Raw genomic sequence first — 16611 nt, 5'->3', positions numbered from 1 at the left:
CGGGCATATGAGATCTTGGAACAACCTCTTTGTTCCTTTTGCGACAGTATGACATCTTTCCTCATTGCCATGGCTTACATTGTTGCCGGGCACGGTATTGATCGCCCCTTCGTTGCCGTCCTCCGTCGTACAGTTAGTGTGCTTACACCGATCGCTCCTTGCAATTCGCCCAACACAGATACTACGCGCGAGGTTCGCTGACTGCTCGCCCTCAGGTAGTGGAAGTCAAGTTGACCGCTACTGCAGTAGCTCTTACGAATGCGCGCCCAAATGTACTACTATGTACTACTTGAAATGAGGCTCAACAGACCTTGGCGTCGAGTCAGCGTAAGGTTTTCGCTTTCGTCTCAGGCAGATGAGAAGGCAGCCCTGTCGACCACAGCCACGCCTGACATCACCGCCGATCAACAACGCATCACACCAACAACACCCGGCTCCGCCTATTTGCTCCGTCGCGCAATAAGACGTCTGCGCAACCTAGACTTGGTGCGCAATATGTTTGTCAGAATTTAGAGCGGCGGCATCTCCGTCGCGATGGCAATGCGATCATGTGTTCCGTATTTCCGTGGCCAGCGCGAGAGGCTTACTGCGGCCAGCAGCCCTGAAAGCCTCGCTGTGCCCACCCAGCCCAACCGCCTTGTTGCCGGTCCCGCCACATTGGAAGGGCGGCAGAGGTTTGTATGAACGTTGCATTTTGCTATAACGTCTACCCGAAAGCCGGTTCTGCCACTCTATGTAAGGCAGCAATACCCCGGGTTTCTTTCACGCCTCTTGCTGCCACTCACCCGTCTTCTCGCCCACGATCGGCCCCACTTTGTCGACGCGCTCTCACTTCATACGCGACGTGAGTGAAGTCGCCTTACATGGCTCCGGACTCAGCTTCGCTCTGATCTGAGAATTGACAAGAAACAACAATGGCACCGCTCAGCACCATGGACATGCTGGCCATGGCGAAGCGATTCCCCGGAACGGCTACGACGCGTACTTCGCCACCGAACAGAGAGAGCATGACGACCGAGGGTGGTTTTCTCGAGGCATGGGCTCAAGGGTACAATGTCGGCGCTCTGATCATCCTCATCTTGATCGTCTTCTGCAACTACCGCTCTGGCATGTGGCTTCACAAGCTCATTCTACTTGAGGTGAGTCTCGGTGGTGCTCTCCAGGCGAATTGCTTCATCGTATTTACCAATTACTAACCAACCCAGCTTGTCCTTGCCATCTGGCACGGCACCTTCATCTTCGTCGACGACCCGAAATATGGCTGGTACCTCAGCGCGACTGCAACCCTACTCTTCATATCATATTTCCTCCACAACGTCGTCTCGTGGCTCAAGATCCGACCCTTCTTACCACTCTGGGGATCTCGTTTCTTCATCATATCGCTCATTTGTGTTCAACCGTTCTGGATAGCAGAGGCGTGGTCTAACTTCGCCTACTTCAATCAGCTTGCAAACGGCTCCAACATCAACCCTCGCATGCGGCCGTTTGAGGCTCTGCTGCGCGACCCCTGGTGGATCTTCACAACATGGAAGCTCATACATGCCATCAAGAAGACCTACGCCTTCAGTCTGTGGACTCTTGTCGGTATCAACAGGAGGTTTGGCGTCATGCTGGCATGCATGCTACTCTCCATTGTCTTCCTGCTTACCGACGTTGCCGTCAGCGCTGCGAAAGTCACGGCCAGTAGCGGCATCAATCCATACTGGCGGTTCGCCCTCGTCTTCAAGTGCGCATCCGACACCATCTTCCTCGACGACTTCAAGTCCATCCTAGACGATATCGTCGCCCGCAAATTCAGCTCCAGGGATGACTCAGGGCGCCGCCGTTCGATAACCGGCATCAGCCGTCCGAAGAGCTCCCGCTCAACCTCCCGCAATGACGAGTTTATCGAATGCAGCAACCTTGAGCGACCCGACATGCCGTCACACGGTTTTCAGCCCAAGATGACGGCACGGTCGAAATATCGCTCAGCTTTCTCCAAGAACCACAACATGCCAGAAGTCCCGGCCATTCAAATACATCACGCTGAGGCCGACCAGCCAAGGAGCCCAAGTCAGGATAGCCGCGATAGCCAAGGTCCTGTGTTGCCAAGGCCGGCGCATACAGTTTATCGCAACCCGGAGTTGCGGGCGAGCGAAAGCGATGGTAGCTTGCTGATTGGCAGGCTCGTCTGAAGAGTTTGAGGTCTGCGGCACAGGAAAACATACATTGGGCGTTCTTATGAACCTCATCATACCTTTCGACAGCGAATGAGATGTCGCGTTCCCCACCGAACCAATCAGGCATGCTCTTGGGTATTCAAAAGTCCCCGGAAGCTTTAGATCTTCGAGCACTTGCATGCATGATGCACTTCTTGTTTTTGAAGCGAGTGATGGCACAAAGTAAGTCTCAATTAATTTTCTCCAACACGAACACAGCTAACACTTCTTACTAGAAGCACAACACACAGCACACCTGCAGGTCCCAACATTGACTCGATGGCGCGCTGGGCGCGATATTGAATGATGCCCGTGAAAACGACGGCAAAAGCGACAGGAAGACGAAAGATGGAAGAGACATGGCGTTCTGAAGCGATGATTTGCATGATACCCTGACATGATTACATTTACACACACCACGACGGTAATTTCATAATACTTATTCCTTAATCATATCATACAGTCTTTCCTCTCCTTTCGTAAACGTGCTTGGAGGCATTCCGCTCACACCCATGATCGGTGCTAAGACATTCGGTACTAAATGATTGGTCTTACATGAGCCAAGAGGTGGCTTGCTGCTGTGGTAGGGCAGAGTCGGGGAACACAAACATCTACTTCAGCTTTTTATATGCTCACCGGAGGGAATGGAAACCCTCCGCGGATGGCTTGGCATATCGGAATGGATGCGAAGGTTTCCTCGGAGGGTTTGCCAAACGGACCCGCACGCCATTTTGCTTGGAAAGGGTTTTATCTAAGCACGAACGCGTCTTACCGCGGAGCCTGATGCTTGGAGCGTTATACCAGTCCATTTAATGCTGCGTGGACGAAAAGAAAGAGACGTCACACGCGGAGCATGACCACATAAAGCGAATCATGGTGCTTTTGCCACCTTTCCAACACACTCGCTTTGATATCCCAGAACAGACTTTGTCTTTACCAGTCCGCTGCGACAAAACGATCAAGTAATTCTACCAAACATGCCGTCGTCAACAGCCCCCTCCAGCACTCCAACCACACCCGCATGCATCACCGCCATCCCCGACTCAAACGGCCACGTCCCACCCTACGCCTGCAACGCGCTATACCAATACAACCCCTCCCTCGCCGCCGCTATAGTCTTTGCCCTCCTCTTCGGCCTCCTCACAGTCGCACACATCGGCCTCGCAGTCCTTCATCGAAAGCGCTTCTGCTGGGTGCTCATCACAGGCGCAATCTGGGAGTTTGTCTCCTTCATCCTACGCGCGCTCGGCACACGAAACCAGCAAAATGAGGCGTTGGTGATCTTGTCCACGCTGCTCTTCCTGCTCGCGCCACTGTGGATCAATGCCTTTGTGTACATGACCGCGGGCCGGCTGGTGTATTTCTTGCATCCGCGGAAGAAGCTATGGCGTATCGAAGCAGTGAAGATAGGGCGCTGGTTTGTGGGACTTGATATCTTCAGTTTCATTGTTCAGGCTGCGGGTGGTGTGATGATGAACCCGCAGGCTGGTGCTAAGACCAATGGGTACGGGAAGAACGTGTATATGGTTGGTGTGGGTGTGCAGCAGGTCTTCATTCTTATGTTCCTGGCCTTGATTATTAGGTTTCATTTGGATATGCTGAGGGTGGAGCGCCAAGGTCGGGAGGATACGGAGAGTGACCGGAGGGCAGGTACGGTGCGTTGGAAGTTGCTGACGTATACGCTGTATGCTGTCCTTGTGCTCATCACGACGCGTATCATCTTCCGGTTGATCGAGTTCTCGGCCGGTGTCAAGGGTGCAACGAACGTTCTCGTTGGCACGGAGGGGTATGTTTTGGGACTGGATGCTGTGCCGATGGTGTTGGCTCTGGTGTTGCTAGCAGCGGTACATCCTGGTGTCGTCTTGAAAGGGCCTGGAAGCGAATTCCCCTCGCGCAAAGAGAGGAAGGCGGCGAAGAAGGCAAGAAAAGCCGAGAAGGAATCTCGAAAGGGTAATAACTACTTGCTGCAGAATAGCAAAGGCGGCCCAACAGTGGAAGAGAGCATGCGCATGGATCGGGGGACGAGCCACGATGTGTGAGTGAGTTGAAATACATCTTTGTAATCAGAAAGACGTCATAAGAAGAAACAATTAAACAGGTGCTTTGCTGTCTACATTAGGCCAAAAGTTAAAGTTTACACATTCCCTACAGCAATGTAGGCTTCTGGGAGGTGTGTGTTTGGCGTTTTCCTTGTACAAGGTGCTGAGAAAATGGAAGATGGGAGGCTGGGCTCGGGGAAGTTTGTTGAAACGCTAGCTGCTTTCTGGTTAGCGTCAAGGCAGCCATCGGGACCGGCCCCGGGGGTGTTCGTCGACGGTACCAGCGACCGTGGAACACACAAAGGACAGATGTACTGAGCTTGCATACCTGGCCTGTACATAAGAGAACACTGCCGCGTCCCGACTGCAGGTTCACATACATTCGACAATATGACCACCGGGCGTTTTCCATACTCTCTCCGCCTCAGCGACGAAGGGGCACTCGAGCAGAGCAAGGAACCTCGCATGGTATTACTCTACTCACTCTACGAACCACATCAAGACCCGGCAGGCCTCCCTCCCTCTGATGTGTTCATGCATAATTCTGAGCACAGCATGAGCGACCTCATGAATGTTCGGCCGAAAGCAGAGCCGCCTTACTCAAATGCAGAACGTTCGGCAGTCGAAGACTGGAGACAGCAAGTCGAACAGCAGGTGACGACACGCATCTCCAGCTATCGATACAAACCGTCGTACCACCCATCGTACCACAAAAACACTCTTTTCTACGCGCGGCCAAACGACGAGCGTCCCACCTACACAGAACATCGAATGCTTCAAATTTCTGAGTTACGAGATCTCATACTCCAATTCGCCGGACCTGCTGCGCAAATTCGAGCATTGCATGTATCGAGAAGCTGGCGGTCTTCAGTATTCGCCACTATAAGCAGTGGCATGCCCGCTACTACATACCGAAAACCATTATCGTCGCGTTGCAATACTGTAGAGCATGGACAGCTCATCGACGAAAACGCTATGGCGCCTCTGCAGCCCAGTTCCGAAGAGATGAGGGATTTTGAGGCAAATTTTGATCGCATTCACAAGAGATGGTGCAGGGCGCGCGTAGGCTGGAGTTTGTACTTTCCCGCAAAGTGCGTACAAAGGCGAGATCTACCCAGTTCCTTATCTGACACCCTCAATAATATGGATTTGGGTCAGCGAGGCGATGCCTTCAGGATGACGTATAGTGTATCCCGTGAGACGGACACATACTGGTTAGATCTTAGTCAGTTGGAGATAAACCCATACCTGGAAGCACTCTTTGCGGAAGAGCACCAGAGCAAGCATCGACTCGGTAGATGGGAAATCTGCTTGAGGAAAGCGGCAAATAGCCCGCAAACACTTCTGCTCAACTCATTCCTCTCGAGCAAAGCTTTGTTGGACGCTATTGGGTCTATGCATGTCACATCACCACCCTGCCGAGCTTTAGGCATTTACCATGACGACTTTTGGAAAATGCATGGAAACGGCCGTAATACACTTCTGACAAGGATCAGGAACGATCAAGGTGTACGCATTTCTGAGCTTTTGGAGGCCTTACAGCGAATCGCACCAATCGTTCTAGAAGCTTGGTTCAAAAGTACTGAATGGCTTGTCAAAGAGATACCACAAGCACACTGGATCGACAACCTCTGGAGAATGTCTGGCGCACCCACGATTCGAATTTATCTGGATAATGTGGGTATGTCAGATGATGTCCATATGATCAATTCAAGCCCTTCGCTTGAAGAATTTGACGCATGGGAGACGGCAAATCCGTTGGTACTCGGCTTGTCAAGCCATATCACTCGCGCTGCTCAGATGAACGCAGAGCCCTTGCGGAGAACGAGAGAGAAGGAGTGGATATCTGAGGATCTTATCGAACCAGCTGAAAGCACTACCGGCCGGTACCACATCAATTGGAATAGTTAAGGAATTGGGTTGAGCTTTCAGAGATTAGACAGATGATACGGCGGCATGTTTCAGAGGTCATGGTTCATGAAATACATCGCTTTTCCCGGTCATGCACAACCCACAGCGTACCTTTTCTTTGGGATTTGGTAGCATAATCCCTAATTCAAGATCCTCTTTACAAACACACTTCCCAGTCCCTAATGTTACCGCAGAAGCCGAATGTGCACCGAATAGACCGTAGAACATGTCCTAATCCTGTGGCGCCTTACCGTTTACAAAGGTTTATTTAACCCACTCACACACCGTGAGGGCTGCACGCGATTTTCCGGTTGATAGACGCCGGTCGTCTACTGTGATATGGAAAAATTGTCCTGAACCATGGTATACAGGCGACACCCATTGTCCTGGCCAATGCGACAAGCTCATAATGTAATTCCAAGAGATTTATATCCTCAAGCCAGCGCACCCGCGCTTGTTCAGACCATTATAGCAATCGCAAAAAAATCGCTGCGACAACCGTGCACTAATTCACCTCGATTGCTCCATTCCGAGAAGGTGCGACCGGCAACAATTCTCACTCTCACCTAGTCACATACCACCCGCCTTGAAACCGAACTCAACCCTCCGCGACACATAATACACTCGCGACTACTTCAGCTTTCTCACATCCAAAATGACAGTCTTCGCAAGCAAAGAAATGTTCAACAGCCTGGGTCTCGAGCAGGTCCAACAGTCGCACGCGCATGCATCGCAAGATTGCACCATCTGCCGCCATCCTCTCGCCCTTCATCCTACGAAGAGTAAATCGGCGGAGTCCAAGCTTCACCGTGCTGTACGAATCGCCGCCTGCGGCCACATCATCGGTCAACAATGCCTAGACGCTTGGCTCGAAGTCGGTAACACATGTCCAACATGCAAGCGCCTTCTCTTCGAACCTACTGGCGACCCTATCACACAGCAAGACATCAACAACATCCTTCGCACCTTGGGCCCGCAATACGGTGAAGATGCGATCATGGCCGTTGTGGCGCGACGCGTCGCCCGCCAGGAACACGAGCATGCGCGTATGAGACAGGCGCACGAGATTGAGCTGGAGAGGATGAAGGCCGAGGAAACAGAGGCTAGGAATGATGCGTTCACGCTGTCCAACGACGACTTCCTGGACAGCGATGAGGACATGGATTTCGAAGAGGAGGAGGAGGATGACGATGAGGCCTTTGAGGCAGAGGAAGATGGCTCAGACTCGAGCTAGCACTTTCTAACGAGTTGATGGAAAGAGAAGGTCAGCATGTGCGCGTAGCCAAGGCAGTCTTTGCGAATCGATCGGAGCTTTATGAGTGATAGAGTGCCTCCGATGATATCTGGAATTACTTCGGTGAGAGCGGGCACGAAGTGGGTGGCTGTGATGTCTTGACCACAATGGTCTATCTATCCGAAGCTACTGAGTACCTTCGGGGTCTTCTTAGACGTTGGAATACAACAAAGTGCACTTTGACGTATTCGTCGAATGAAATTGTCATCCCTAAAGCTCAGTGCCGATCTTCGCCCGCTCACTTACTCTCCACCCTCAAGTTTGTCCACATCATACCCGTGACCGGTACCTTGGCGACCGCAAACCCGATGAGTACCTTGACCTGCAGGTTATACGCCTCACCAAACACCTGCCTCACACGCTCCAACGTTTCCGGTGAAAGAGTCTGCACTAACTCCGTCCTTTCTAGCAGGCTCTCTGCAAGCTCCAAGGGTAATATGTCGGTCAGATGGGACCGGATGTAGGGCGTGGAGATGGACGTAACGATGGCGATACCGACTAGACCGCCCAGGGTGCGGAACTGCGATGTAGCTGCTGAGCCAACCGCTGGTAGTCGTTAGTAAACGGAAACCTTGGACACATGCGTTTGTGAATGTAGTGGATAGCTTACCCAAATCCCTTTTATCCATCGCGTACGGCACAAGTAGGATGAGTCCCGAGTTGACCAGACCAGTTCCCGTTCCGGCAATGATCTGGAACGCATACTGACTAGCATCGATATGCGACGAAGTATCGATCTGCGACAGCAACGCAATACCGAGAATCTCCATCAAGGAGCCACCGAGAATGATCCAGCATGGCGGTATCCTGGGCTTGCCCATCATCGCACCAGCGATACCACTGCCAAAGGGCACGAAAGCGCCGTATGTGAGGAGTCGGGCGGCGGCGGCAAGGGGAGAGAGGCCGTTGACCGTGATAAAACGTTGGGGGATTTGCGCAATGCATACGAACATGACCGTGCCGGAGAGATAGGTATTTCTGCATGTCTACATCAGAATGACGCATGATGAGGATACAAAGTTGTGGACTTACATGATCATGCCGAGCTGTATGCGGCTCTGACAGAAGCGCCACGGAAAGACGGGCTCGGGGTTGGTGCGACGCTGTGTTATGTACCATTGCCATGTGAAGAACGCGACGGCGAAAGGCGCGGAAACGACGAGTAGAGGAAGGACTTTGTTGGAAGACCACGCATAGTCCAGCGACGCTTGTTGGAGACCTGTAGCGAGTAACACGAGAGTGCCGAGCATCAACGTCGCTCCAAGGAAGTCAAGTCGACTGAGGGAATGCTTCGAGAAGATCGGGTGAGTCTGCTGCGCAGCTGGCTCGTTGAACAGCGTTCTCGGAAGTGTGAAGCAAAGTGACACAGCAGTAAGAACTCCGACAGGAACGCTCCACCAATGTTAGTACGTTGACCCATGTTCTTCAATGACGTGTACATACTTCAAAAGGAAGATCCAGCGCCAGCTACCATGCAGGGTGATGCCGCCACCAAGAAGCGGTCCCGTGATCAGGCTGAGTGCGAGCACCATACTAACACCTGCCATGTACTTCGGCAACTTGCCTGGTGGCGCAATCTCCATGAACATGAGTTGAGTGAGTGCGTACACACCGCAGCCGCCGATACCCTGACACCACCGGAACATGATGAGCTGGATGAGTGTCTGACTAGCTCCGCAAAGCGCTGAGAAGATGGTGAAGATGAGTAGCGAAGCAATGAGGGTGTATTTTCGTCCTGCAATGTCTGAGAGCTTTGCCCAGATCATCTGGAGACCTTGGACATGATTAGCGAAGTGGTCAGTCTGTGAGGGTAAGGAAGTGCTTACTGCAGTAGGTCAACATGTATGCCGTGAAAAGCCATGAGCTCTTCTCATAGCCACCCAGTTCGTCGGTGATGTCCACAATGGCAGTGCTGATGACGGTCGATTCGAGAGTAACGAGGAAGATCGAGATCGTGAGACCAGCATTGATCAGGTAGAGCTTCAGGCCTGTGATGTACTTCGATTCATCAGTCGCTACCACCGGCTCAGCTTCATCGGGGGCGGAAGTATTTGTCGACGCCTTCTCGGCACTCGAGTTATCCAGTACGGCATCGTCCTTAGGAGTAGAAGACATGGTCATGCTTTGGCAACGAAAGTGTGGAAATGAGGTGCGGTGAGTGAAACAGAGCGGGAGAGAAGTGTAGGAGTGAGAGCGCAAGAGATTTCGCTAAGGGTCCAGAGAGGCAGGCGCGTTGTTTGTCGCTGCTGTTGCTAGGTGACCAAGGAAAGTGCGAACCACAAAGTCAGGTACGACTTGCATAGCTTGTGTGGAAATGTGTGAGGTGAAAAGGATAATGGAATTATAAGAGTGCTTCAGCCAGGGGCTGGCAACTGTGCCACGTATTGTATGCAAGCATGGCGTTTCCCTTGCTCTTTCGATAAGACCGTGCCATTCACTGGTCGTGAAAATGCGGTTCTCCATCTGCGTACGGCGAAGAGTACTATTCGAGTATTGACAGCCCGACGATGTAACAAGTTATGCCTCCCATTTGCCGTGCCATTGCGCGAGTCTATAGTAAGTAAGCTGATTATTCCGGGAACACGGTATCACATAACGCCGCAATCAAACGGGGTTTTGGTTTCGGCCCCATGCATAAGCGAGCAGGATCAAAATCCACATATGTGAGGCTGTTCTCGGTATGCCCGAATTCGTACAGATAGTAAGTACGTTAGCTCTTAGTTCAGCTGTGGGTTGCCCTTTCCTTCCCGGCAGGATCATTGTTGTGGGGGCGGGGCTGTGCGACCATTGGGGCTGGTCTTAGCGCAGGCGCGAGCCGCCCGTTGGATGTTGAACCTGGAGCCGTATTTATCCCGTACCGAGTGCTTGGGCATAACTCATCCATGGTCCAATAGAAAACGCTCGCATGCGAAAATCCTCTCGTTTTATCGACTGTGCCGGAGTGCTGCATTCTTTATCTGTCGCGTGGTGCCATAATGCGACCGGAGAGGTTGTCCAGTGCGAATGGCCCATATGCGTGGCGAACGTTACAGCGCGAGATTGGAGTTGACTTGGCGAAGGACCTTATTCTCCCTATAACTGATGATAGTAAATCAACCTAGGAGAAAATTGGATAGGTCTGCACATCATCATGGGAACATGCAAGTAGGTGACCTAACGTCGATGTAGGCTCCAGGCTTGTTCGGTGTTTTCTTGTATGAGGTGGCCCCCAAGATGAGCCCCTTCAATAGGCGCCCGAGCTACAAAATGAGTATAACTTGGTCGTCGTCGGGGTCGGCGACTTGAAGCTGAGCGAACGCTGGATGACTGCAAACCCCACAACCCATTATGCCGCGATGAGACCTAGTCTTGAAGAATGACTATCATAGCCACATCCGCTTACGTGCAGTTTGACATTATACTCAAAACATACATCGCGCTTATAACTTCGCCAAAAGCAAGACGACGGGACGTCTTAAACTATCGTTGGCTTGGGGCCATGTGCGTACGGGTGTATTGAAATGTGGCGTTGAGGGCTACCGCACTGTCAAACCCCGCCCCGCTGATATAGCACTAGTTCGCTCAATATGCTCGGATGATTGTTGATAGTGATGGCCTTTCTCAGTTGGGATGGTATGGCATCGGGAGTATGTCGGAAGTAGCGGGTTGGGGCTGCGTTGAAGACATAAAAAGAAGTCGAAGGAGTGAGTGGTGGTCAGATGGAAGGCACGCCCGACACGTCGCGACAGATTGTGCTAAATTGTGCAAAAGGCGCATGGGAAAGCTTCATCTTGGTATGGTGGCGGGCCGTCTGAGGTGGAGATTGAGGGACGAGATAGTGTGCCCAGGCGGTTCGAGCGTGTCTCGCGGGGTTGGCGGAAGCCCTGGAGGCCGTTGAGATGGCTCGGAGCGACAAGATATAAAGTTCAGTGTCATGGAGTCTTGATTTCCGCAGTATCAGCCGTTACAATTTATCAGAACTCTCCAACATGATTGTCTCCGCCCCGCTCGTTCTTGGCGTAGCTACCATCTATGTCAGTATACTCCACATTAATACACGGTCTCAACTTACATGGGATAGCTCGTGTACTCCACGATATACAACCTATGGTTCCATCCTCTCGCAAAGCAGCCGGGACCGTTCTTTGCTCGCATCTCCGGCATACCCTCTTTCTACCATGCCTGTAAAGGAGACCGCCACATCTGGTCTTGGAGGCAGTTCCAGATCTATGGTACGTGTGTCAGGCTTCGACCCTTGAAGCCATATCGTTAACGTTGCGTGCAGGCGACAAGTTCCGGGCAACTCCCAATCTCCTACTCTTCCAGACCCCGGAAGCTTACAACGCCATGTTTGGTTACAAAGCCAACGTCAAGAAGTCCCCATTCTATGAGGTGTGGAGACGGAACAAACATGACCTAAACACACTAGGCTGTACGGATGTAGAGGTGCATGCTCGAAGGAGAAAGGCTCTTTCTTTGGCATTTACCGAGCAATCAGTCAAGGCTACCGTGCCTTTCGTAGCTCGACATGTCGATCGATGGAACGAATTACTGCCGGGTGAGACCTTCGGTGGTGAGGGGTGGTCTGGACCACAGAATCTAACCAAGTGGGCTGACTACTTGTTGTTCGACATGTTCGGCGACATCTGCTTCGGCAGCTCCAACAACACCAAGGAGCCAGGGTTGAATGACCTGAAGAGCATCCCACACAACATTACTAGATACTTGCGATTTTATAACCCAGTAAGTCGTCGCCGCTCCTCACCGCACCTTGTCTTGCTGACCGCCGTAGCTCGCAAAATCCCCATTCCGAGGCCTGTTGCTTTGGCTCAAGCCCCGCAGCTTGGATTCATTGATGAAGCTCATCACTCCGAAGGAGATCAAAGCTTACTTTGCCTTCACGGAAGGTCTGGCCAAAAGCCGAATCGAATCCGAGCGGAGGAATGAGGCCGAGAAACGTCCAGTTGCTCGAGAAGACATGTTCCACTTTCTATGCACGGCGAAGGATCCAGAGACGGGTGATTACGCGCTGAGTACCGACAATCTGATTGCCGATGCAAACTTGCTCACAGTTGCTGGCTCGGATACAACCAGTGCAACTGTAACCGCGCTCTTCTTCTTCATTACTCGCAACCCCAAGGTCTATACAAAGCTCGTTCATGAGATCAGGACCAATTTCAACGATGTCGAAGAGATCGGCTCAGCTCCGGATCTAATGGCTAAGTGCGAGTATCTCCGAGCAGCGGTATACGAGTCCTTGCGCCTCTCACCGGCTGGCCCAAGTGAGCTTGAACGCACCGTGCTTCCGGGTGGCATTATGATCGCTGGTGAACACCTTCCTGGCGGCATCGTAATTGGTGTTCCGAAGTGGTCGCTCGGTCGAAATGAAGCTCTTTGGGGCGATTACAACACCTTCCGCCCAGACAGATGGATGGTCTCGGACACCAACACACAAGAGGAGGTGAACCATCTGAAGCGATCGTTCCATCCTTTCTCCAAGGGCGTCGGTAGTTGCCTAGGTCAAAAGATGGCGATGGTACAACTCTGTATGATCGTTGGTAGGACTCTCTGGAGATACGACGTGCGTCAGGCTCCTGGGCAGAACGTGGGAGAAGGCCGCCCCGATCTTGGCTGGGGCCAGAGGAACCCTGGTCACTTCCAGTTGAGAGACGCGTACATCTCGCTTCGTGAAGGTCCCATCGTTCAATTCAAGAAGAGGGTGTTATGAGAGGCATGGCGTTGCAGGATTTCGAAGCTGAGACTTTGAGATCGCCGGGGTAGGTCATTAGGTCGTCTCTTTTCTTGGGTTCGTACTGCATTTGGTGTCTGTTGCGTGCTGCTGGTTGGCAACAGCGTCCGGCGCGTCATGCGAATTGCTCCGTAGGTAGGATAATCATCGTAGCCAGGGTTTTCAGGACTAATAACGCGTCCCTTTCATCAAGAGACGTCACAAGGCAACGCTGACGTGAGTTGCTGTGATCTTCGTGCAGTGGTAAATTTGGAGGGGGCTGGGACTGGTTCGCGGGCGTGTCTAGATGCGCCGACTGTCGCCGTTCCCAGGTTGCCTTAGTCATCGATCCCCGCCATCAATCCACATTTCGTGATCGCAGTCGGTAAGAATGTGCTCGTTCTGATAAGATATACTCGAAGTCTACACTTAAATCGTGCACCTTCTCTGTAGACATTCCAATGTGAACTGCAACTTAGGCTTCCAAAGATGGGATATCTGGCAGCCCATAGGTCTCAAAGATCCATCAGCACCAAACTACTCCAGGGTTGAAGACACGTGTAAATGGGGTCCAGACTACAAAAGCAACGCGGAGGCGGAGGCTGATGGCAAGGGGAGATGTGTCGGTTTCCGGTGAGGGCGGGCGTGAGTCATAGGCCGACGATCCATGCAACACCCAAAAAGTCGTGCACCAGGCTGCACCCTCCCAATGCCTCCACGATCATCCCCGGATCACAATCTCGCATGCGGCCGTCCTTCGCCCATCAAGTTCTTTGTTGTCGCCGTGATTGCGTGTTCTATTGTTTGCACTTTCACAGGGTGCGTGCCTAAACAGGCCCGGGGGAGGCGCAGCGTACCGCAAGTGTCTCAGGTCGTCGCACGCCTTTCAAAGGGCGGCAACTCAACCAGCAGAACCCAAGGGGTCCAAGGAAAGGTGTCGCGATGAGTTTTTCTCTTCGTTCTGCGCCGTTGCTGGTGGCCAGAGTGCGGCAAGTGAGGCGACGGGGTCGAGTGGACGGGCTGGATTTGGGCCATCGCTCAATCCGGGTCAGTGCGTCGTCATCGCTGGTAACGAGGGAAGGCACCGGCCGACCTGCGCGCATCAGTAAGGCAGCAACATGCGCGCTGCACCTTCCAGTGTCGCGGAGAGCCTGTCGGCAGCGCTGCAGTCGACACAAGCAAACCGGCTCAGTGATTGCAGCGTCGCATATGCGGGGTGAAGCTGGGGGAGTGAAGGGAAACGGTTGCGCATGACGCTGGGAGCCCCTTTTACTCACAGCAGAATCTTCTCGCTACCGGAAATCTGAGGCTAAGCCCCAATCGCCGCCCAATCCCTGCGACGTAGCGGGGCGCTAACGGCTTGGCACGCAGGCAGCCACTACTATAAGTACTCGGCCTCCCCCCCAACTTTTTAACGAGATTTCCGCCGAGCCCGCCGTTGTCGCAACACCTCAACCCTCTACTCTACCATCGCCGCAGATCGAAAACTCACCTTTTCAACTGCGCGCTCTCTAATACTGCGACTCAGAAATCCCGGTGTGCCATTTTCGCACATATCCACTCTCTCAGAGGTCGCGATCGGCGCTAGCTATATTCAGCCTGCGACAGCCCAACAGCAGCCTCATCCTCAGTCGCAATCTCGACTTACCCCGCCAAAGGCTTGCTGGCTACGCTTTTGGTCACTTAATCTACACACTAACCCGCCGTCCACTGTGACAGCACCACTCGACGGCATACTTGTCAACGTACGCGAGGGACACATTCGCTTGTAGCTCTCCTGCCTCCGGTACCGTCTCCACCTATCTCATAGACACACCCCTCCGGTGTCGACCGACCTCGCTCTCTACCTCGCGATCTCGTAGTCCGCCGACTTGACCGTCGCTGCCGCTCTAGAACACACTCTGACCTGCGCAGTCTGTCAAGATACCGCTCTCCTCAAGAGTGTATCACTCCAAATCCAATCAATAACTTCATCATGGATCCCAACTCTCTCACTTCTCACCCGTCCACCGCCGCCCAGGCTCAGACGGTAAGCTCTTGTGATGTCTCCCATTTGTCAAATTGTTCTAACGTTCGCTCTCAGTTCGTCGCTCCTGGATCTCTCTCGTACCCCCAGGGCGCGAACCTCGACCTGAGTGCGCCAACCGCCGAGCAGAACACTCAGCAGGTTGCCGACAACGCGAACGGTGTTGCGACCCCAGCGGCTACTCCTGATACTCAGAACGGACAAGTGCCCTCTGGTATCGTGCCTACTCTCCAGAACATTGTCGCTACCGTCAACCTGTCCGCTCGTCTCGATCTCAAGACCATCGCTCTTCACGCCCGCAATGCCGAATACAACCCCAAGCGTTTCGCTGCCGTGATCATGCGTATTCGCGAGCCAAAGACGACGGCCTTGGTCTTTGCGAGTGGAAAGATGGTTGTAACCGGTGCCAAGTCTGAAGACGACAGCCGCCTTGCTTCCCGCAAATATGCGCGGATTATCCAGAAGCTCGGGTTCAGCGCTAAGTTCACCGTACGTCGCATCGGACTAAGTACGTATGATTCAATGCTAACGTCACCATAGGACTTCAAGATTCAGAACATCGTTGGCTCCTGCGACATTCGCTTCCCCATTCGTCTCGAGGGTCTTGCATCTCGCCATCACACTTTCTCTTCCTACGAGCCTGAGCTCTTCCCTGGTCTCATCTACCGTATGATGAAGCCGAGAATTGTCCTCTTGATCTTCGTATCTGGCAAGATCGTCCTCACTGGTGCCAAGGTCCGTGAGGAGATCTACCAGGCTTTCGAGCTCATCTACCCTGTCTTGTCGGACTTCCGCAAGTCATGAGCACTCTTTCTTCCCAGGATCCGGCCTCAAAGAGCCTTGACCACACACCTTAACCGGTGACTTGGCTACGACTTGGACCTTTCCTTCTAACTTGTCATTTTTTGCGGCATTGCATGGTGTTACGGTGCGCGGCATTTCCTTCTTCATGCCTTTTCAAAACTCCAAATTACCCTCGACACGATTAGACATCTGCACGCGGGGTGCCTTCAACCTCTCTTAATCCGGGTCACGAAGGCTTTTTACTCTCTTCTCTTTCCATTTACGGGTACGAACACGTCGGCGGGCGGCGTGAGGGGATGGTCCCAAAGATTGCTATAACGGGCGGAGGAAGGAACGCGAGGACGTTCGGACAGTGCGACCGTAAAAGCTCGCACCGGGAGCTCGAGAAGGTTGACGATATGACACCAGAGCTCTCATCGATGGAAGTGCTTCAAAGCATCCATCGTGTATGTGTACATGACCCTTGGCCTTGAAACAGGTTAGGCAGTAATGTTATCATGATCATAATAGCCTTCTTCACCCTTGATGTGACGTGACTGCATGTGATCATTGACTGCCCACCCGAGAAGTATGACCGTCGCTGCTGGATACCTATTTGCACCAGCGATACTATGCTTGGGTCATACTCCTAC

General features: G+C 52.7%; 6 protein-coding genes across 6 annotated transcripts; 5 read left to right on the top strand and 1 right to left on the bottom strand.

The window, feature by feature from the left end:
- Positions 1 to 914: 914 nt before the first annotated feature.
- Positions 915 to 2174, top strand: J4E86_006229 (uncharacterized protein; the record flags this gene model as incomplete). Its single annotated transcript, XM_051446760.1, has 2 exons — positions 915 to 1139; positions 1206 to 2174. 2 exons carry the CDS (start codon positions 915 to 917, stop codon positions 2172 to 2174), a joined length of 1194 nt encoding a protein of 397 aa, XP_051302335.1.
- Positions 2175 to 3175: 1001 nt separating this feature from the next.
- J4E86_006228 (uncharacterized protein) lies at positions 3176 to 4237 on the top strand (the record flags this gene model as incomplete). The annotated part of the gene is made up of 1 exon (XM_051446759.1): positions 3176 to 4237. One exon carries the CDS (start codon positions 3176 to 3178, stop codon positions 4235 to 4237), a length of 1062 nt encoding a protein of 353 aa, XP_051302334.1.
- Positions 4238 to 6803: 2566 nt separating this feature from the next.
- On the top strand, positions 6804 to 7382 carry J4E86_006227 (uncharacterized protein; the record flags this gene model as incomplete). The annotated part of the gene is made up of 1 exon (XM_051446758.1): positions 6804 to 7382. The coding sequence occupies one exon, from the start codon at positions 6804 to 6806 to the stop codon at positions 7380 to 7382; it is 579 nt and encodes a 192-aa protein (XP_051302333.1).
- A 298-nt stretch (positions 7383 to 7680) lies between these two features.
- J4E86_006226 (uncharacterized protein) lies at positions 7681 to 9557 on the bottom strand (the record flags this gene model as incomplete). The annotated part of the gene is made up of 5 exons (XM_051446757.1): positions 7681 to 7988; positions 8053 to 8420; positions 8475 to 8834; positions 8886 to 9216; positions 9269 to 9557. 5 exons carry the CDS (start codon positions 9555 to 9557, stop codon positions 7681 to 7683), a joined length of 1656 nt encoding a protein of 551 aa, XP_051302332.1.
- Positions 9558 to 11410: 1853 nt separating this feature from the next.
- On the top strand, positions 11411 to 13149 carry J4E86_006225 (uncharacterized protein; the record flags this gene model as incomplete). Its single annotated transcript, XM_051446756.1, has 4 exons — positions 11411 to 11455; positions 11503 to 11653; positions 11707 to 12164; positions 12214 to 13149. 4 exons carry the CDS (start codon positions 11411 to 11413, stop codon positions 13147 to 13149), a joined length of 1590 nt encoding a protein of 529 aa, XP_051302331.1.
- Positions 13150 to 15124: 1975 nt separating this feature from the next.
- On the top strand, positions 15125 to 15979 carry J4E86_006224 (uncharacterized protein; the record flags this gene model as incomplete). Its single annotated transcript, XM_051446755.1, has 3 exons — positions 15125 to 15178; positions 15233 to 15664; positions 15716 to 15979. The coding sequence occupies 3 exons, from the start codon at positions 15125 to 15127 to the stop codon at positions 15977 to 15979; spliced, it is 750 nt and encodes a 249-aa protein (XP_051302330.1).
- Between the last annotated feature and the right edge of the window lie 632 nt (positions 15980 to 16611).

This window comes from Alternaria arbusti, assembly GCF_024043155.1.
Source record: "Alternaria arbusti strain BMP 1465 chromosome Unknown scaffold_7, whole genome shotgun sequence".
NCBI lineage: Eukaryota > Fungi > Ascomycota > Dothideomycetes > Pleosporales > Pleosporaceae > Alternaria > Alternaria arbusti.
This window is presented reverse-complemented; position numbering and strand designations above follow the sequence as displayed.